Below are 17,633 nucleotides of genomic sequence, written 5' to 3' on the forward strand. Positions count from 1 at the left end.
ACGTATCTGTAACTCCTTGCGCCATGATCATTGGTGTCGCAAGAAGGGCGCAGTGAAAAGTGACGCATCGCTGTTTTCACGCAGCGATGTGTCACTTTTCATAAATGAGGCCCCTCGGTCTTTGCCTTATCACAGAGCACCAGACAGGAAGGTGTTGAGGAACTAAAGACAGGAGGGCAACACTATGAAAACTTGGGGTGGGAGGGCAATGACACTTATGCTATTCTTGTTATCAATGTCATTGCATCAGACATCTTGGAATGTCCACAGGAAGAGTATTCTGCACTTCTTGTCGATATTGTGCCAGACCTCAAAACAGCAAATATAAAGTAGTCCATGACAACAGATGTCTGTCTCATTTCATAGGCAAGTACTTACTCAGAGCCACAGTCCAAACTCCTGCAACTACAATGAATGCCCGGCCCATATATCTTTCCTGGTGACCAATTAACGTCCTCAAGGGCCAAAGAGTCAGCTATGTTCATCTCTTATTCTGAAACTCTTGAGTTAATGAATGCCTCGAAGCTAGACCGGGTTCAGCAGCTGGGTGAACATCAGCGAGAAAATCAACTTTTGATATGATAGCAATGTGAACATGCACATAACTTCTCCTGTTTTACTACAGTATCCATTTTGATGTGCTATTCTACGATAGTGCTTGGGGAAAGAGATGTTCCCATATTCACATACAGATGTAAATCGAAATCCACATTGAAAGACGAGAATCGAAGTAATATTATTGTAGTGGAGGTAAGATTTTTCAATCCAAAACTCAAATGCGACTAGATCACAATGTTTTAAATGTCAGAGAATTCTCTCGATCTGCTCGCCAAATTCTTATGGAAGTAGAAGCCATCAATCTACCAACAAAAACGTTGGCAATCAGTCCACAAGTTAAGTAATTCGGACCACAACAAAGTTATATTTCTGGACTGACATTTGTTTACATTAGTCTTGTTGGCCTAGAGATGAGGTTACTCCAAACAGAGAACGTCTATATTTTAGACTCAAAACAGGTTTAACATGGCATAAAGGCTTGTGTCAGTCTAGCACCATAAATTCAATTTATTTGACCCCACTGATGTTAACAAATCTTCCTCTCATACAATAATGTTTTTTTTAGCAATATGCCCAGACAAGTTAAAGATTTTTTAGAGATTCAGTGATATATTCACAGGCTATTCATATGCATTCCTCTCCTGTGCTTCTCTTTCTGTTCTACATTCAACTTCCCTCCCGTTCTCATAGTTTTGTCAAGTATGAGCAGGCTGTCATCTGTGTTCTTGGTACTGACTCTTTTAAGTTTCCTTTTAAAAAATCCACTTTGAAGCTGACCCCGCCCTTCAACAGCTCTGTGATGGTTGTTTAGTATCAGTGCTTTTTACTCACATCTGGCATCTGGACCGAGGAAGCCATACTATCAGAATGTCTGTATGCAGCTCTTACGAGCCATAGTAAATTGTGCCTTCTTGAACCCTTTGATCATCAGAAAAATTAATTGGGAGCACCATGGTTTCTTCGAACTGGTCTCTAGACGGTGGGCGTTATGTTAAATGCTGTCTGCGAGGCTAGATCTTCCTTGATCTGCTTTTCTTTTGGAAATTTTGAACTGCGTCTTTTACCCCACGTTTCCCACAGTGACATTATGCTGGGAGTGAGGATCAATCACACAAAAGGCAATGGGAGGAATGCTTACAAATAATCTAACCACTGGCAATTGCTTGTGTTCAAATTCCAATCCATCATTTTTCACTACTGTGCCACTCTAGACCAAGGCCTGCTCTATGCAAATCAATATTGATTCTGCTCCTCATGGAAAAAGTCCATCCCAAACGGCCAGTCAGTCCCACTCTGGAAGGTAACACAAGCAGCCCCAGTCCGGTTTAGGCCTTGTTAGGCTTCATCAGTGAGGTATAACTTGGGTCCTATGGCACAGTGAGCAAGAGACCCCTGGCCACTTAGGGCATTACATTAATCACAAAAAGGCGAACGTACGAATACTTGCAAATATTCTAACCACTGCCAATCACTCTGGGACGCATGCCAACCCGCTGGAGGAAGCAGTTGGTGGAGTAAAAGCTGCCAGTGGGTGCTATGATTCCCATGCACTGGAGGAGGGAAGGAAAAAGAGAACCACAGCAAGCCATACCATGCATGGCCCTCAGAAGGAAGCATGTCTGCGTAGTCCCTACTGATATGCCCTAAATGTCCCGCAGTAGGCTCACTTGACTAGAATGGCATTGGAACTTCCATTCAGTGTTTAAGCCACCAGTGGGCGTGTGTATCACAGCTGAGTCTGCCGGTCAGTGCTTGAAAGTAAGGAGTAGGCTGTGTATCCGTACATATATATTCTTGCAGGAGCTACCTAAAACTTGGAAATCCATACACTGTCTAACATGGACCAGTGATGTCATGATCTAAAGTAAAGAAAGCTTAACCCTTAATGATCTAGTCATCAACGCATTAAAACTGTTTTGAAGACATAGCGTTTAATGACTTCCCTTGGTTCTCCTCACACTCTAAGTTTGGAAGGGCTGTGTGTCACAATATTGAGTGACACAATATCGCCCTGGAATAGAATTGTTTTCAGAAACATCGACTGACTGCTATTTTGAAGGTGAGCATCTTTAGGTAAATATAGGGAGATATTATTAACCATCTCGCAATATGCTTCAGTGCTTAGACACAATAATCTTAACACTGTCATTAAAAAAAGAGTAGCCCACACTGCAGTGATTTGACTAGTCCTCGCAGTAGTGCATTTATATGGTACCTGAGTGAGTACGAAGTGCAGTGTGAGGACCGGTCCTCATAACACACAATTTCATGAAAAGAGAAAGAGAGAGAGAGAGAGAGAGTGTGTGTGTTTTGTGTGTCCATTGTGCGTGCATCTATTAATACCATTCTGCTTTATGTGTTTACCTAACACCTACTTTTATTATGTTTCCAAATTTAAAATATCAGGCACAGTATGGAAATCATTCTCAATAAGTCTCATTTTTTTACTTCACTACCTTTCCTCGCGGATCGGGGGAATGAGGTCTTCTAAGCCATAGCCAAGTTCATATAACTCAACATACCTTTTTGCGCAGACTAAGTAATGACAGTTTGTGCATCGGAGCACTTTAAAATGTTCCTTGCCCATCCATTTTTGCTATGCCTTTCATGGCAGACACAGACAAGGGCAATCCATGCTGCTGCCCCATCCTCAATAGGGCGGGATGCCCTTTACTGTGACCCAGCTTTCCTCTGTTGAACGGACAACAGGCTCCACCAATGGTACCCCAGAGGTACCACTGACTCTTTAGAGAGTGGGGGAACCACAGATTTGGTGTTTATGGCGGTCCTCCGACTTTTTCCAACCCTAAATGAGACCCTTGCTGTATTTCATAGGTGTGCATGTCCACTGTAGATACTTAAAAATGTTTTTAACCCAATTGATCTCCTTTTTTTTACATTGTTTGTGTTTTACCAGCTGTATGTTAGGTGGGCACATTGGACACGTACATTAGTCATTTGCAATTACAGGGTTACATTGAATTGCCACTATGAATAATGGGTTCTTTTTACACAGATTTGTCACAATTTTGTGAAATGAATGAGAGCAAGTGTTTTCATCATAAACAGCTCATGTGCTCATTACGTTCAATTTTCATCAAGAACGTAATGTGAATTAGCATCTATAAAATATGCAAACACAATTTGCATGAAATGAATTGGGCATCTGCACAGATTAATTTTATGGCTGGGTGTCACACTTTTGAGATGAGACAATTGTTGGTATGGTTACAGTAAAGGAATCATTTGTATCCGAGTGTGATGAGGTAGAGTCAGGAATGTGCACATGGTGTCAGTCGAGGCTAGAGGAATTTACAAACCAGTGTTAAAAGACAGAAATGCCTCAAACATTTGGTGCCATCGCTAGAAGAAAAAGCATAATCTTCGAAAACGAGCCTCCGTCATAAGCAGGAAAGGGAGTTTGTTTTCCTAAATACCATACATACACCTATTCCCTTGTCCCCAACATGCATGAGTTATGCACTCAAGAGTCTTAAAGTTTGTAAATACAGTAAGTAATTGTAATGTATAACCATTTCAGGGATTAACCTGTGGATGACATAAATTACACCTATTCTCGAAAAACACCCCTAAGACATTTCCTATCAGAATCTAAACTGGTACTCTAAGTAGCCAAGGGCTTTAAAATGTCTAGTGGAAATGAGGTAACATGATAAAAGAAAAGACAGTAATAACCCTGCAGGTCAGAAAATTGCCAATTTCATCGTCTAGAAAATGGGCATGATTCACTAAGATGAAAAATGAAACACCCATCTCCATAAATTGTGCATGGCTCAGATGTGACTGAGTACAACATGGTGTGGAGAAAGTTTAAGGTAGGCAAGTCATTTGCTTAGCCTAGGCACAATTGGATTGCTGAAGTAGATTTCAATGACAGGCAATTCAAATGAGAGCTGTACTCTTAAAGGAAGCCAAGTTCTTGGAACATTTTGTGATCTGATAATTTGCATCAATTTTTCCTATTACAGGATTTTCTATGTACCGAGTAGGTGACCTTGCATCAACCTAAACTAGAAATAGTTCCATAATATAGAGGATGTCTCTTGTAAAGGTACTGTTGTTCGAATTTGTTTTTTTACAAAGTAAACTGTAATGGAAATATTAGAAATGCAGCCACGCACAAGATGTGCTAGTCACAGGTTGCACTTGCCTAAGTGTACAAAACGTTCCGGTTCCACAACATTTTCACGGATACCTGTGCTATGGGCATTTTGCACTTGGCGCAAATATAAATGTTTGGGGAATAGCATTTTTTACACAAAGAGGGAATTGGAAATGCGCAAATGGGCCATTTTGCTAAAAAAGTTATTTTCTACATGAATATTTTTTTTCTGTGGCTGATGCCTAGCAAGAAAATCAAAACATCATTAGGCTTTTAGCAGACAGTCGAGAACATTCATCTAATTATCTGTAAGCAGTCCTGGTGTAAATGGCTTTTGCTGAGCTCTTTCATGGACTAAAATAAACAATTCGACTTTAATGATGCTGATCATTTTGAAGTTGTGTTATTGCTTTACATTGGTAAAAATGTTATCATAAAAATGAAAAAAGTTTTCTTTGGTTAGCCTGTAATTTAATTAATGAGACAATCACTGAATAACTTACTATGTGATTATTAATATAAAATTATTATCATTATTATTATCGTTCTTAATTAACCCCATCATCACTGTTAGAACTGGGATTTCTGGTTGTCAGAATAAGCAACCTGCACAAGCAGTAATCCCCACTGTAGTCAGGGTAAGCAAGATACACACTAAAAGATAAACTGTGCTCACCCTCTGGTAGCTTGACAACAAGCAGGCAGGCTTATCTCAAGAGGCAATGTGTAAGGGATTTGTGCAACATACACACCCACAGTAACACAATGAAAACACCAAACAAATATTCCACACAGGGTTATAATAATAGATTATATTTTTATGAGTGAAACAATACCAGACCCACAAACGTCCAATAAGTAGAACCAGAGTTATGAATTTTTAAAGAATAAATAAAAAAATAGTAATTAGACGCAATTAGGACTTAGGGGTTAATTGAGGTCATGCTGGACCGGGGTAAACCCAAAGTTCAGGTTCACTGAGATGGAGGGCAGGGCAGCTACAGGACTCTTGAAGTTCCAGGTCAAAATGTACCTTGGATGGAGCAAGCGTCGACTTTGAAGACTCAAAGTGTAGGCTCTAATCCATGTAGACACAATGTGTAGGTTACAAAAAAAAAAAACTATGGATTTAGGGCCTGATCTCTGTACTGGGGTTGAATGTTTAGCATTGTTCATCATTCCATCTATCATTTGTTCTTTTTGCAATTATCACCCTAGGTGGGACAGGTATGCCCAGATGTGAGTCCCGTGCTCACCATGCCACTGGGGCCAAGCTATCCTAGCTGATGAGGGGTGATACCACAAAACTGATCCTGGGATGCTTGTTCACGTTCCAGGGAGGACCTGGCCTAGCAGTTCGTGCAGGACTGTTCCCATGGGGAGCAGGGTCAAGAATGAATTGTATACAGCTGGGTCCAAACAGGACTGGCATGGTGTTAGACCAGTCATCCCTAAGGTGGTCTTTATCCCAACTTTTTGCCTTTTGCCTCCCATCTTTGCTGATTCTTTTTGTTGGCAGTAGGACTCTGATTCTGATCACTTTACCACTGCTAACCAATGCTAAAGTGCATGTGCTTCTCTCCTAAACATGATGACATTGGTGTATACCTGATTGGCATATTTGTTGTACTGGTAAAGCCGCTTGTAAAATGCTATGCTATATACCCAGGGCCTGTACTTCAAATGCTACTAGTGGCCCTGCATCACTCATTGTATCACCTACATAAGCAGCCTTTCAAAACTGTCTCAGGCCTCCCACTACAGTGCCTGTGTGGGCGGTGTTCTGCCACTTTGACTTGGCATTCACAACTACTTGCCAAGCTTTAAACTCCCCTTTTATAACATATGTCACGCCTATGGTAGGCCCTAAGTAATCCTAAGTGCAGGGTGCCATGTACCTATTTAATTTTTCACTAATTTGAGGCCTACCCCTCTGATAGGCCAGCATTGGGAATTCCTTCATATACTTTTAAGCTGTAATTCCTGTTCAGAGAGGCGCTGCCTTTTCATGTTTGATATGTTTGAAATGGTAATGATAAATCCTCCTTACTGGTGAAATTGGATTTAACATTACTATGTTAGAAATGCAACTTTTAGAAAATTGACTTTTTTCAGTACTTACTGCTCTTTGTACCTGACAGTCTGTCTCCAATACATGTCTGGGTTGGCTGACAGCAACTCTATGTGCATTCCTTCTAGATAGCCCCATACCCAGGAAGGCGAGGCCTATCTGCATTCTGAGCACTCATCTCCATTCTGATGGGTCTTCTTGGGCAAGAAGGGGGAGAGTTGGCTCACACATACTTCTGAATAGGCTGTGTCCTGTCTTCGCACAAAGCACTAATTTACCCCCCAGGGTTAGCCTGGGAGACAGGACTGGGTTGAAAGGGATCCTAGTTCTTTTGAAGTCACCCCCTATATCAATGTCATTTTTGGGTATAAGTACTGGGGCTCTGACCCCCAAAAAACAGACACTTCTGGATGTTTAACCGAACATCTGTCAGAAGGACTGCTGTGCTACTTAGAGGTCTCAACTGGACAGCTTTTCTAGAAGGACTGTTTTTCTGCTTATTTTCCTGCTGCTCCTTGACTCTGCTGCAAGGAGAGCTGGACTCTGCCTTCCCTCCAAGTACTTTCTGGCTTGACTCCTATTTTCTTAAGTGTCAGGGACAAAAAGACTTCTGCTGGTGCTGCTCAAATTCTGTCTTGTGTGAGTCCTAGCCTTGCCTGAGGTGCCCCTCCAAGCTCTGGGCCTCAGAAGTGTGTTCTGCAGCTGCTTTCACCACCACAGCGCTCCTGGGCACTTGAATGAAGCTTTTGGACTCTTTGTGACCAAGAACAGGCCCATTTGTACTGGGACTACACCAATCGCTCGAAGGATCAGCATGAGAAACTGCAGCATCATTTCCTCTCACAGCAAGCATTGCCAACAGTGACAGCGAGGCCCCATCTGAAGTCTGCAACACCCGGCCAACTCCCTGCACCCACAGTATCATTGCTAGCAACGCTCTAATTGTTCACGGCAACCGTCTCCCCTGCAAACGGGGCTCTTGGCTCTGCTTTAGAAGGTAAAACTTCAGCGGGACCTGTTTGGAACTTTATCCGACCAGCCCTCCATTGTGTTTGGCCTGAACTTTGGATTCACCCCAGTCTATAGTGTGATCTAAAGTAGCCTTTTAGTGCTATTGACTTCTAAGCACTGTTTTTGGTTCATTCTTTAAAAATTCATAACTCCAGTTCTACCAAGTGGATTTTTGTCATTTTGGTCTTGTTCTATTCATAAATGTATTATCTATATTTGTAAACCTGGGTGGAGTCTTTTTGTGTTGTATTCATTGTGTTACTGTATGGTCTTCAAATATTTTACACATTGCCTTTGTAGATAAACCTGACTGCTCTGTGTCAAACTATCAGAAGGTGAGCACAGGTTATCTTATTGTGTATCTAGCTTACCCTGACTAGTGTAGTGGTTCCTAGCTGGCCGTATACCTCAGCCAACCAGGAATCCTATTTCTAGCATATGGTAAGCAACAAAATGATAGATTTAGGCCCAGATCATTGTACTGGGGGTAAGTGTTTGATATTGTTCAGCATTCAGTCCACATTTTTTCTTTTTGCACATGTCGCTCTAAGTGGGACGGGTATGCCCAGACGTGGGTTCCTTGCTCACCACACCACCGGAGTCAAGCACTCCTGGCTGATGAGTGGAGATACCGGCCTGGCAGTTCATGCTGGACTGTTCCCATGGGGAGCAGGGTCAAGAGTGAATTGCATATGGCTGGGTCCAAATGGGAATAGCATGGTGAACAAAACAAATATGGATTTAGGCCCAGATCTCTGTACTGGGACTAAGGGTTTGACATTGTTCAGCATTCCGATCATCATTTGTTCTTTTTGCATCTTTTTAGAAAGTTGTCATTTTATTGCCTTAGCCATTTGGTGCCTGCAGCCTGTCACTAGTTCTCTATGGTGTGGGTGACAGTTGGGCTTTGTATATTCCTCCAAGACAAACCCACACAACGGGGATCTTAGGTGTGACCGGATGGGCCATCACTGGCAGGATGCGAGGGAGGAGCTGGGTCCAACCCCACTGACACTCAAATAGGCTGTGTCATTTCTTCCCACAAAGGGCTGCATATCCTCATTAGCCTGGACCAAGAAGGCAGGACACCTGTGCACTTCAAAGGCAAGCCTCTAGAAGCTTCTACCTACTTAAAAGGCACAACTGGTTATAAATAAGGGACCTCAAATGCCACTACTTCACTATACTTCTGGACGTGTGGGTTCTCTTCCAGTAAGAAAGGCAGCTGTGCTGCGGAAAGGATTGTCATTCTGATGAAATGCTGCTCTGAAGGAACTTCTGCCCTGCTGTGCTGACCTTCTGCCTGCTGCTCTCTTGGCTTGTTGAGTAGGACTGGACACACATCACTTGAACCCAGAAGTGGTGTCACACCAGTCCTGCACCCTTGGAAATGGGCTTAAGGTATTCTGCCAGCCTCTGTGGATTCAGGGGAACTGAAGCAGCTCCTCTGCTGCGAGGCGCAAACCTGAGCAAAACTGACGCATTTCTGCTGCTGTGTGGATTGGATCCATTGCAAAAACCTGCACCTTCGCTGCAGTCCATTGGAACCGCCACTGCGCAATGCATTCTTGGTGCAGACCCTCGCATTCCTCATTGACGGCAGCCTCAATAATGACGGACTTCTCATTGCAGCCTCGCAGCTCTTCGGAACTGAATTCCTCATCCTCGACACCAGACTTCACATCACAAGCCCTGTTGACAAGATCCTAGAAGGCAATGCAGGCCCTCACATTACAGCTGCGCTGCATCTCGGAACCGACTCATCACTTCAGCATCCTTGCACGCTCTCCAAACCTCGATTTCAGGGGATCCATGTTAAAATATCGCTAGTAAAAATATCTATGAAAAAAATATAGATGTGAAAATATCGATAACAAAAATATTGCCTACCTATACTTAAACAGGTAAGTACAATAATAACGACTCAAAAATATTGATGTAAAAAATATAGATGTAAAAAATATCGACTTTAAAAAACTAACATAACTTAAATTAATTAAATAATATTATTATTATTAACAAATTAAACTAATTTTAATATATATTTAACTAATTATAACAAATAAACTTAATTTAATAAATATAAACACAAAAGTGTACATATACATACAAGTACTTAAATATATTTTATTAACTATATTCTTTTTTAATTTATAAACTTTATTAATTATATAAAAATAAAATAACAACATATATAAATATTTTAAAATAAAATAAAATATTCTATATTTAATTAACACATTTAAATATTTTAAAAAAAATACATACATTTAATAACAAAATAAAAACATTAATATATTAAAACATTGGACAGCGGGAGGGTAAAAATTACTATTCCCACTCCAGTGAGTGCAACAGTAGGGAAAGCGCTGGATAGCATAGGGGGAAAAAATACTATTCCCACTTGACAGAGTGCAACAGTAGGGAAAGCACTAGATAGCGGAGGGGTAAAAATTACTATTCCCACTCCAGTGAGTGCAACAGTAGGGAAAGCGCTGGATACAAAGGGGTAACATTTTCTATTCCCACTCCAGTGAGTGCAACAGTAGGGAAAGCGCTGGATAGCATAGGGGTAACAATTACTATTCCCACTCCAATGAGTGCAACAGTAGGGAAAGCGCTGGATAGCGTAGGGGTAAAATTTACTATTCCCACTCCAGTGAGTGCAACAGTAGGGAAAGCGCTGGATAGCGTAGGGGTAAAAATTACTATTCCCACTCCATTCAGTGCAACAGTAGGGAAAACGCTGGATAGTGTAGGGGTAAAAATTACTATTCCCACTCCAGTGAGTGCAACAGTAGGGAAAGCACTGGATAGTGGAGGGGTAAACATTACTATTCCCACTCCAGAGAGTGCAACAGTAAGGAAAGCGTTGGATAGTGTAGGGGTAAAAATTACTATTCCCACTCCAGTGAGGGCAGCAGTAGGGAAAGCGCAGGATAGCGTAGGGGTAAAAAGTACTATTCCCACTCCAGTGAGTGCCACAGTAGGGAAAGCGCAGGATCCCAAAACAATAAAAAACAAAACTATCAACATTTTCATTACATTTAATTTCCAAATTTAACATAATTAATATATAAATGTAAATATATTATTATTATCAAAGATAAAAAAAATTACATATTAGTTAGCACTATAATATCCACAACACACTCCTAAAATTAATTAAACAATTACATTTAATATTTACTAAATAATTCATGGTAATTCATTTTAAAATACTTAATAATTAATCAATCAAAAATGAATTACTTACCACCCTTCACACCATTTACACATATAAACACACAACACACACCTAAAATAAATTAAACAATTAACATAATTAATTATTAATTGACTAATTGAAATTAATTAACAACTAATTATTAAACTATTATTAATCAATAAATTAACACATTAATTAATCAATTAATTTATATAATTAAATTACTTCCCACCCTATTCCCCTATAAACCCACAACCCGCTATGGAACTAATAACGCAAAATTAAACTTAAAATAAATTAATAAGTAGAAAAATTCTAAAACATATAATAAAATGACAAACAATTCTCATTAAAAACACTAAAATACATAACATTATTAATAAATCGATATTTTTGTAAACTATATTTTTGTAAACTATATTACTTACCTGTCAGTCGATATTCTTGTCATCAATATTTTTGTTGTTGATATTTCTTCCTAACGATATTTCTGAGGCGATATTATTGTCCCACGATATTTCATCGCCGATATTTCTGCTCTGCACCGATTTAAGGTACTTTGTTCAGCAGGTCTACCTGGGTCCCTGGAGCTGGCTTGCGCTCAATCGTTGTCAGCCTGAACTTGCTAATGTGTCCTGGTCCAGCGCATCCAGATAGCCACTGTTGGCGCTTTGTGGTTTCTGGGGCTATTTTCACTAAAATCTTTTAAATTACATATCTCCGATTCTACTGGTTGGAATTTTTTGTCGTTTTGGTCTTGTTTTATTGATTTTAAAAAGTTACATTTTTCTAACTTGGTGTTGGATTCTTTTTGTGCAGTGTTTTTCACTTTCAGTTGCGGCTCCCCCACTAAGCCAGAGGAGTGTCGCCTCACTACTCACTAAGTGAGCAATTAAAAATGGAAACATAAAATTATAATAATGTAACATTATTATAATTGTATTTAAACATGCTGGCTCCATTGTTTGGGGTCAGGGCTGGGGGGCTGGGGTCCTCTGGGGCCGCCAAACATTCATACACACTTTGCATGGTCTACACCCAGGCTGCATTACAGCCTGGGTTAAGAACATGCCCAGGGTGCCATTCCCAGTCTGAGCACCGACCCACGGTGCTCAGACGATTCACGCTACAACATGAGTAGGGAGGAAAGGAGGCAGCCGGCCGCATCAAGGTTGGTGGGGTTTTTTAAATTTTGTTTTAAATCCCTGCCGCCTCCCTCCGCTCGCCCTGCCCTCCCACAACTATTTGGTAACAGCTACAACTATTCACTCTATCACTGTTTGAAGAGTTTCACAAATACTTTACACATTGCCTCTAAGTTTAGCCTGCCTGCTCCCTGCCAAGCTAACAGGGGGTTGAGCATTGGTTTATTTAGGTTTGGTTTGTGCCTCACTTTTACAAGAAATATGACTGCTGCCTGACTAGGGTTCACACCTCAGTCAACCAACAATCCAATTTCTCATACATTTGAAATACTTTACAGAATAGTATGTACAATCGTAACGCTCACAAGCTCAACATATCAACATTGTAAGACCTTGTGTTGAAAATTCACCTTTGAGGAGTGGTTGTTATGTAGGAGAAACAAGGGAAAGAAGTGAGTGATGAGCCAAGGGTGTGCCCAATACTTGGGATTTTTGAAGAGATGTAGGTTAAAAAGTTGAAAGCAAAGTGAAAGGATGGATAGATATTTCTTTTAGGAGGAGCAATCAGGCTGTTGATTGTGTGTGCCAGGCATTTGCAGTGAGGCGGTTGAAAGGTATTACTTATTTGTGATCATCCATGGTTGAGTTCTTGACGTCTTTGGAGAGAATATGCACACAGGGTATTGAAAGTCAAAAGTCAGTTGGAGGTTCTGGTTTAATATTATGAATGGTGTATACTGTGGTAATGGGGTGAGGTATTTGTGCACTTGGTCTAGTAACACAGGGAGAAATGTAGTTGAATTTTATTTATTTAGAAAACAAGGAAGTAGAGATTGGGTGGGTGAGAGGGGATGGTTAAGGAGAAACCTTTTGTGGCATGATCCAATGGAGAGGAGTTAACATGGTAGTAAGGATAACATTGTGTTGCAGATCTCTATCAAGTCTAATATTTTGCCTGGTTATACGTAGGTAGAATGAGCGGTAAGAAAGAAGCTGCATGAAGAAAGTATTTTGCAGGTGATTGGTTGGTTAAGTACTCTCATGACTTTGGGGAGAGTGTTGGGTGTAGGCAATTTAAGGGCATTGTCCAGGTCTTCACAGAAAGAGTCCAGGCCACCTGGAGACCTATTGAGGGTTTGGGTTTTAAACTTGAAAGTGCAATGATTGAAGGTAAATGTTGTTCGGAAAAGGACGAAAAACATATGGGAGAAGTGGGTGTCAGGACAGGGGTAATTAAGAAAGTAATTTGCTGAGTATACAAACCTTTCCACCTTTGTGATGAAGAAATGTTAGTGTAGAGAGTGGCAGGAGTGGCAGTGTATTTAGGATCACTGCAGGCAGATTGGGCATTCCAAAGAGAATTAATGACAGAGTATTTATCAGGAGAAGTCACTGAGAACTTAGATGGTTGCTTGTTAGTTATTCTAGGAGGGTAGTTGAGCTGATTCTTGCTTAGTATGTAGTGTTGGGGGTAAGGAAGGAATGTTGGGAGGTTGCATGGCTTAGTATGGCGATGATGTGTGTTAGTGGAATGTGTGTATAACTACGAAAATCTGATTACTTTGTGTGAAAGAATAGAAGAAGACATATGGATAAAGTGAAGGGAAGGTGCATGGTTCTCTGTGTTATATGCAGAGGTAGTGAGCATGTTATTCCTGAGTGCAGTGGAAGTGCAGTCACTGTGGCTAGAGAAGAGGTGTGGATAGTTTTCTTTTGGTTGCACTGATTATTATAGATTTTTGGCGTTATTAATGGTGTAACAGACACTGAAAATTAGGCAAGCTCCAAGAGGAACTGAATGTTATTTGGAAAAATAAGGAGAACATGGTCAGATTGTTTAGCTCTGTTTAACATGTAAGCTGCATAGTATATTTAATGATAACTTTGACATTTTTAGGTAGACCTGCAAATATTGGGTTTTCTCAATCAGCAGGATAATGAACTTTGGCTTGCATGAGTGATATGACGTCTTCTCAGGAATAGAGATGTTTGAACTTCTGGTACAAACTGTTGGTGAAACTCCGTCGTTCACACTGAAATAGTAATGTGCTTATGTACCTTCTTGAATAGCAGAATTGGTGGTTAAGGTATATATGATACAATGTGCAAATACACTTTATTTGACACAATGTGCATAAGCACTTTACCTTTATGGGCATGTATAAACCAACCAAAAAGCATTTCAATATCCTGAACCTATTGTTGTGCAGTGAACTGCTGCAAAGTTTACAGTTCAAAACAGAATTTCATGTTTCATTAATCTGTTGACTGCAGTAGAAAATTACAAATACCTTGAAAGTTTTCTTGTGCATTTTTGTTTTCAGCTCATTTGAAGGTGAGTTGCCCTTCAGCTGCCCCTATAAACTAGACACAAGGTATTGTTTATTCCACCCTTACCTTGGTAATGCTCAGCCCCGCACCACATTCTTCATAATCCAAATTAATAATGCCTTTCTACCAATTGCCTCAATAGAGGAGCACAAACAGTACCTGTTCTTTGTTACAATTGCCTGTTGAAAGAATTAGAGTGTATCCGAAGAACAAAGATTAATCAAAATCCAAGACAGCAAGCAGGAGGAAACTTTATTTCAGAAGGTTCACTCCCATACAAAGATGTCAGACTAGGTTTCTTAAGAGCAAACCATTAGCCCAATCCAGGGTTTTACCTAGGCAGAAACATTACTTCAGAGGCTTACCTCCTCTTCAAAGTAGGTGGGCTGACCACTTGGGGAACATCTAGCTCATCCAGCCAGTGGTGTAACAAAACTTGATGTGGTCCTCTGCAAAGTACATGGAGAGGCTCCATTCTGGCTTCACTCAGGATCTCTTGGGCCAGGGTACTGAGCTAAGGGGGTCCGCTGAAACTCTGGGCCAAACCCACACTGTGGGGGCTGTGGGGGCTTTGTTACGCCACTGAATCCAACACTGGTAGCCATCAGGCAATCCTGCTTTGGATTTTGTGGACCATTTTAAGATGGCACACTGTGTACATTACGACAAATAGCCTGTGCCACTGTGGTATGAGGGTGAAAATAATCAGTTTCTGGGATTTTAAAAGAAACCATGGCTGCAATTCTTGTCTGTCCACTATCTCTTGGTTACATGAGATCTTTCATTCTTAACAAAATTGACCACACTGTGGCTAATTCCTGTTTTGTCTTCTGTGTTGTGTGTGGTTATTGGGGCCCAGGACCCTTCATGGTGGGCCAGTTGTGTACTTATAATAAGGCACATGGAATATCCGTCATCTTTGTGACAGGGTACTCATCCGCCAAACAATAAAAATCACACCCTAGGAAACCTGTTACTCCCTTGACTGACATTGCCCATATATGATTACTCTGCAGCAGCAGTCAGGAACCTCACGTTTTCCACAAGTTAAAGTCATGTTCTTGAAAAATCAGTATAACTTTATGGGTCTGTATAAACAATTCAAAAACGGCTGTTTCAACTTATTTGACCATATTTTTGTGCATTGAACTGATGTAAGCGTTACTGTTACAAACCAGACTTTCACAATATGTTATTGTGTGGACTGCACCAGGAAATGGAAAATCAATTGAATGTCGTGTGAGCACAGAGAAACCTTTCCCACTGCCCCGTCGGTGTTCTAGATAAGATTCTGTGTTCAGTGCCCTGGAAAGGCTCAGCACATCACCATACTACATATGCGATAGTATTCACTTGACACTCATCTAACAACAATGGTAAATGTTCATTCTAATGTTATCATTTTAAGAATATATTGACAGTTAATTGCTTTAAATGCCTTCAAGGTCTACATAGCATTAAACATATTGGATAGAAATAATCGAATAAAAGTCACATACCTAGCATCCCTTTGTTTGAGCTGGATAAACACATGTCCTTCTCTGCACTGGGGAGAACAAACCCGACTACAAATACTTCCACACCATCGGCCATCAAAGCCAGCCCTAAGACGAAGAAAAGGGTCCACTGGAAGCGCCCGTGCCCACACTCCTGAATGATGTTCTCATACTGATGTGCCAGCTGCTCCTCATCCTCCATCCGCTCCGCCATTATGTCAGCATGATCTCTGAACTCATCTCCCATGGGGGGTGCTTTCTGCTTGGACCTAATGTCATCAGGGTGTGGGATACCTTGGTATTCCCCTTCATAGATCTCATCATCTTCGTCATGTCCTTCGGTGGCATCACTTTGGGCATCTTCTTCTTGGTTAGGATCGTCCCCGCTGGGGTAGTAGCCATCGTTGGGTGCATAACCACCATACGTGTTGTCTTGATAACTACTATAATCTCCCATTCCTTGGTTGCTGGTCTGTCTTCTTACCTCTCGGCCTCTACTCTTTCCTCCATGAGAGGAATTTGAATTGGTTCTGTATTGATCATCCATTTTGAATATGTGAACAGTATATTCTTTTTTTCTATAGGCTATGTATATTTAGTTCGAAAAGTTTATTTTTCCCTACACAAACATATTGTCTCAAACATTTAATGAAATCAATAGACGGGAATTAAGTCTCTTTCTAGAGCACGTGGAGAACACCAATTAATTTTATTTCAAGTTTGTGTTTTTCTGAGTTGTGTGTTCAATAAGGACTCCAAATTTTTACTTCTTCTGACTGTTTTTTGATTTGAATGAGTCTCAGGATAGGTCACCCGTAAACATAGAGATAAAAATGTTATCTTTTGTTCTCTGAGCATCAGAGGTACTTGCTTGCTGGCAGGTTTCCCCGATTCATCTTGAAGAGGATAGTCACAACCTGAAATATGAAGAAGAAACAATGTAAAAAATGGATAAACCATGAGATAAATTACATAATATGCCGTTTTGTGAAATTGAAATATCACAAAATACTCGAAGAAGGCAGTTTGAGTTATCGTTTCCTATTCAGTAACCTTTAGTGAAACTTGATACATGGCAAGAATGAAATGGCAACGTTGTATCCCTGTTCAAATATTGAACTGTCTCGTGAAAGTGTAGAATATGTATATGAAATGTCGTTGAATGAGCCCCTGCCATGAATTTCGCGGTTACTTCAAGTTCTGTTAACTCGGTATATTTGTCAAGATGTCACACCCTTTGAAAAGTCCTGGGTCCAATAAGGTAAATTCAATCTTATTTATATTTGTGTGAATACTCAGTGCCCTACTCTACCTAGTTTGAATCCAGGAAGCAGGTCTTATCAACAGGGCCGGACTGGCCATAGCGGGCACCGGGCAATCCCCCGGCGCGCCGAACGGGTGGGGGCCGGTTTTGGGCCCCGGGGTGCCGGTCGAGCACTTTGCCAGGGCCGGTTTTGATTCCCAGTCCGCCCCGCTTATCAACCATTAATAACCCATGGAAGGCAAATTGAGAGTCCCTAGCACACATGAACTGGGAGTTATACAACAAGAAAAAAACAGTCCTCTTTGTACCTTTGATGACACCTGGACACTTTGAGGTAGATTTACAAGCCCCTTGCTCCTCTTTGCGCCGCCATTGGGTCACTTTTTGTGACGCAGCGGCGGCGCCCTATTTACAATGTGACGCATC

The 17,633-nt window shown here is 40.9% G+C and overlaps 1 protein-coding gene across 1 annotated transcript in view; it reads right to left on the reverse strand.

The window, feature by feature from the left end:
* The window catches only part of SV2B (synaptic vesicle glycoprotein 2B), a 624,280-nt gene that overhangs the window by 354,677 nt on the left and 251,970 nt on the right, over positions 1-17,633 (reverse strand). Inside the window, exon 2 of the mRNA XM_078684094.1 lies at positions 15,947-16,860. Within this exon, the coding sequence (XP_078540220.1) occupies positions 15,947-16,490 (544 nt within the window). The 5' untranslated portion in view covers positions 16,491-16,860. The remainder of the gene's footprint in view (positions 1-15,946; positions 16,861-17,633) is intronic.

Source organism: Lissotriton helveticus, chromosome 3_1, assembly GCF_964261635.1.
Source record: "Lissotriton helveticus chromosome 3_1, aLisHel1.1, whole genome shotgun sequence".
Taxonomy (NCBI): Eukaryota; Metazoa; Chordata; class Amphibia; order Caudata; family Salamandridae; genus Lissotriton; species Lissotriton helveticus.